The 2,406-nt window shown below is 31.9% G+C and overlaps 1 protein-coding gene across 3 annotated transcripts in view; it reads right to left on the minus strand.

Moving 5' to 3' along the window:
• LOC111688935 (serine-rich adhesin for platelets) overlaps window positions 1-2,406 on the minus strand; it is a 62,611-nt gene that overhangs the window by 54,079 nt on the left and 6,126 nt on the right. For all 3 annotated transcript variants that reach the window (XM_046952855.1, XM_046952856.1, XM_046952857.1), the window contains exon 2: window positions 213-1,160. In XM_046952855.1, the coding sequence (XP_046808811.1) occupies window positions 213-1,160 (948 nt within the window). The remainder of the gene's footprint in view (window positions 1-212; window positions 1,161-2,406) is intronic.

Raw genomic sequence — 2,406 nt, forward strand, 5'->3', positions numbered from 1 at the left:
TTGTTCGCTTTGCGTTTTAATTCATTCCAAAGTTGCAGCAACTATAGAAGCATTCTGGAGAAACTTTTTAATTTTCTCAAGCTTAAATGACATTGTCAATTTTAAAGCTTATTAAAGTATCAAACAATTGGACACTGGTATTTGGTAAATCGTTAAAGTTTAAACAATAAAATTTCTTTTGTAAAAAGAGATTTAATACTATTGAGACTTACCTTTTCAAAATTGCCATTCGAATCATTAACTGCAGTCGTAATGGCGGATGGACTTGAAGAATTCTGGAGAGATGATACTGTAGCAATACCAGTAGCAATATACTTATTCAGAGGAGAATTTGTGGTTGAAGATGGAGGTGAATTGGCATAATTATTATTATTGTTGTTGCTGCTGCTGTTGCTGTGGTTAATGACAAGATGAGGCATATTTGTGGCTGGTGTTGATTTATTGTTGTTTTTGTTGGCTGTGGCAGCAAATAAAGTATTTTCTTTCATCATTACTTGTTGATGATGATGATTATTATTATTATTGTTGTTGTTATTGATTTGTAATTCCATTTCGCTGCGATATTGAGGAGGATGTTGTGTTGTTGGATATTTTAAAATTTGTGTTGTAATTGTTTTTGTAGAGGTGGTAGTTGTGGCCTCGGTTAGACGATCATTAGATGAATAAGAACTACTAGTTATGCTACTGCTAGAACTGCTACCAGTAGGGTTGGACCTACAAGTTGCAGTTTGTTGTTGTGTATTGCTTGTGTTAGTATCACTGCCACTGTTGCTGCTGCTACTGTTGCTATCCACAACTGTGGTACTGGCGACAAAGGTTTGATTTGTGTTTAAAAGTATTTGCGTTAGAGAAGTAGTACAGGCGGCCTCTTTATTTTCCTTATCAGAATCGTCGGCCAATATAGCCGATGCCAAAGCTACTGCTGCTGCAACAGATGTTCCTCCAGCTGTTGACGATGAGACCGCAGATGATTGTATGCCACCATCTATAACATGAATTTCATTGGAAGTTCCTGCTGCAATGCCTCTTGAAATATGTGGAGAATTTAAACTTTCAATACCGCCGCCAAACGTATGTTGCTGCTGTTGATTTGTAGCTACTGGAGCCGATGTATACAGCCAACCTTCATCATCCGATGAAACATCAGCAGATTTAAGTAGCTGCACATTCAATAGTCATCAACATCAACCAAACGGAGTCATCGAGTTATAGTCGTTCAGACAAAATGAAATTTAATATAGAAAAAAAATATTTATAGAAAATAAGAGAAGAAAAAGAAATAAATAAAAAACCAATCAGTTAATCGTGAAAATATTTATTAGAAAAAAAATCAAGAAAAAACTAAAAAAAAATGATGATGGTAAAAAATGAATTATAAGAAAAGAAGAAAAAAAAAAAAAAATAAAACCAAAGCTGATGATTTTAAAACAAGCGTTGAAGTTTAATTAGCGTTACTTGATGATGATAACAAAAACCAACTAACAAACAACAACAACAATACAAGTACAGATTTTCATACATATGGCAAATTGCATCCTAAAGATGCAACGTCATTTTTTTATAAACACACATGTATTTATACATTGATATTTTTTTTACTTATATGCGGCTTTATGTTCAACAAACAATACAAGACTTATAAGACATTTAAACAAAAAAACTTTTCAGTACATATTTCTCATCTGTAGGATTAAAATAGTTGTTGTTGTTACTGCTGATTGTTATTGTAAATGTTGTATTGACATTGTTAATTCACCAGCTATTTATTTGTTAAAAAAAGCTTTTTGTTCAAAATGATTAATTAGTTTTTATTACAGACATACAAACAAATTAGAAACACTAAACCAATTTTGTTCCCCTCTCGTTTTGATATTAAAAAAAAGATTTTCACATTCACATTGTAATTTGAAATTAAATTTTAAGTGTTATTAACCCTTTAAAGGACATACGTTTTTTATAGTATTGTACAGTCCATTTTATAGTGTGGCCTGTTATATAGATTATAGTCTAGTGTAACATCTGAATTATAATTAAGTCTATAGTTTAGGCTATAATCAAGCATATAGTTCGGATTATAGTCTAGTCTATAGTCTAGTCTATAGTCTAGTCTATAGTCTAATCTATAGTCTAGTCTATAGTCTAGTCTATAGTGTAGCCTATAGTCTAATCTATAGTCTAGTCTATAGTCTAGCCTATAGTCTAATCTATAGTCTAGTCTATAGTCTAGTCTATAGTCTAGTCTATAGTCTAGTCTATAGTCTATAGTATAGTCTATAGTCTAGTCTATAGTCTAGTCCATAGTCTATAGTCTAGTCTATAGTCTAGTCTATAGTCTAGTCTATAGTCTAGTTTATAGCCTAGTCTATAGTCTAGTCTATAGTCTAGTTTATAGCCTAGTCTATAGTC

This window comes from Lucilia cuprina, chromosome 5, assembly GCF_022045245.1.
Source record: "Lucilia cuprina isolate Lc7/37 chromosome 5, ASM2204524v1, whole genome shotgun sequence".
Lineage (NCBI taxonomy): Eukaryota > Metazoa > Arthropoda > Insecta > Diptera > Calliphoridae > Lucilia > Lucilia cuprina.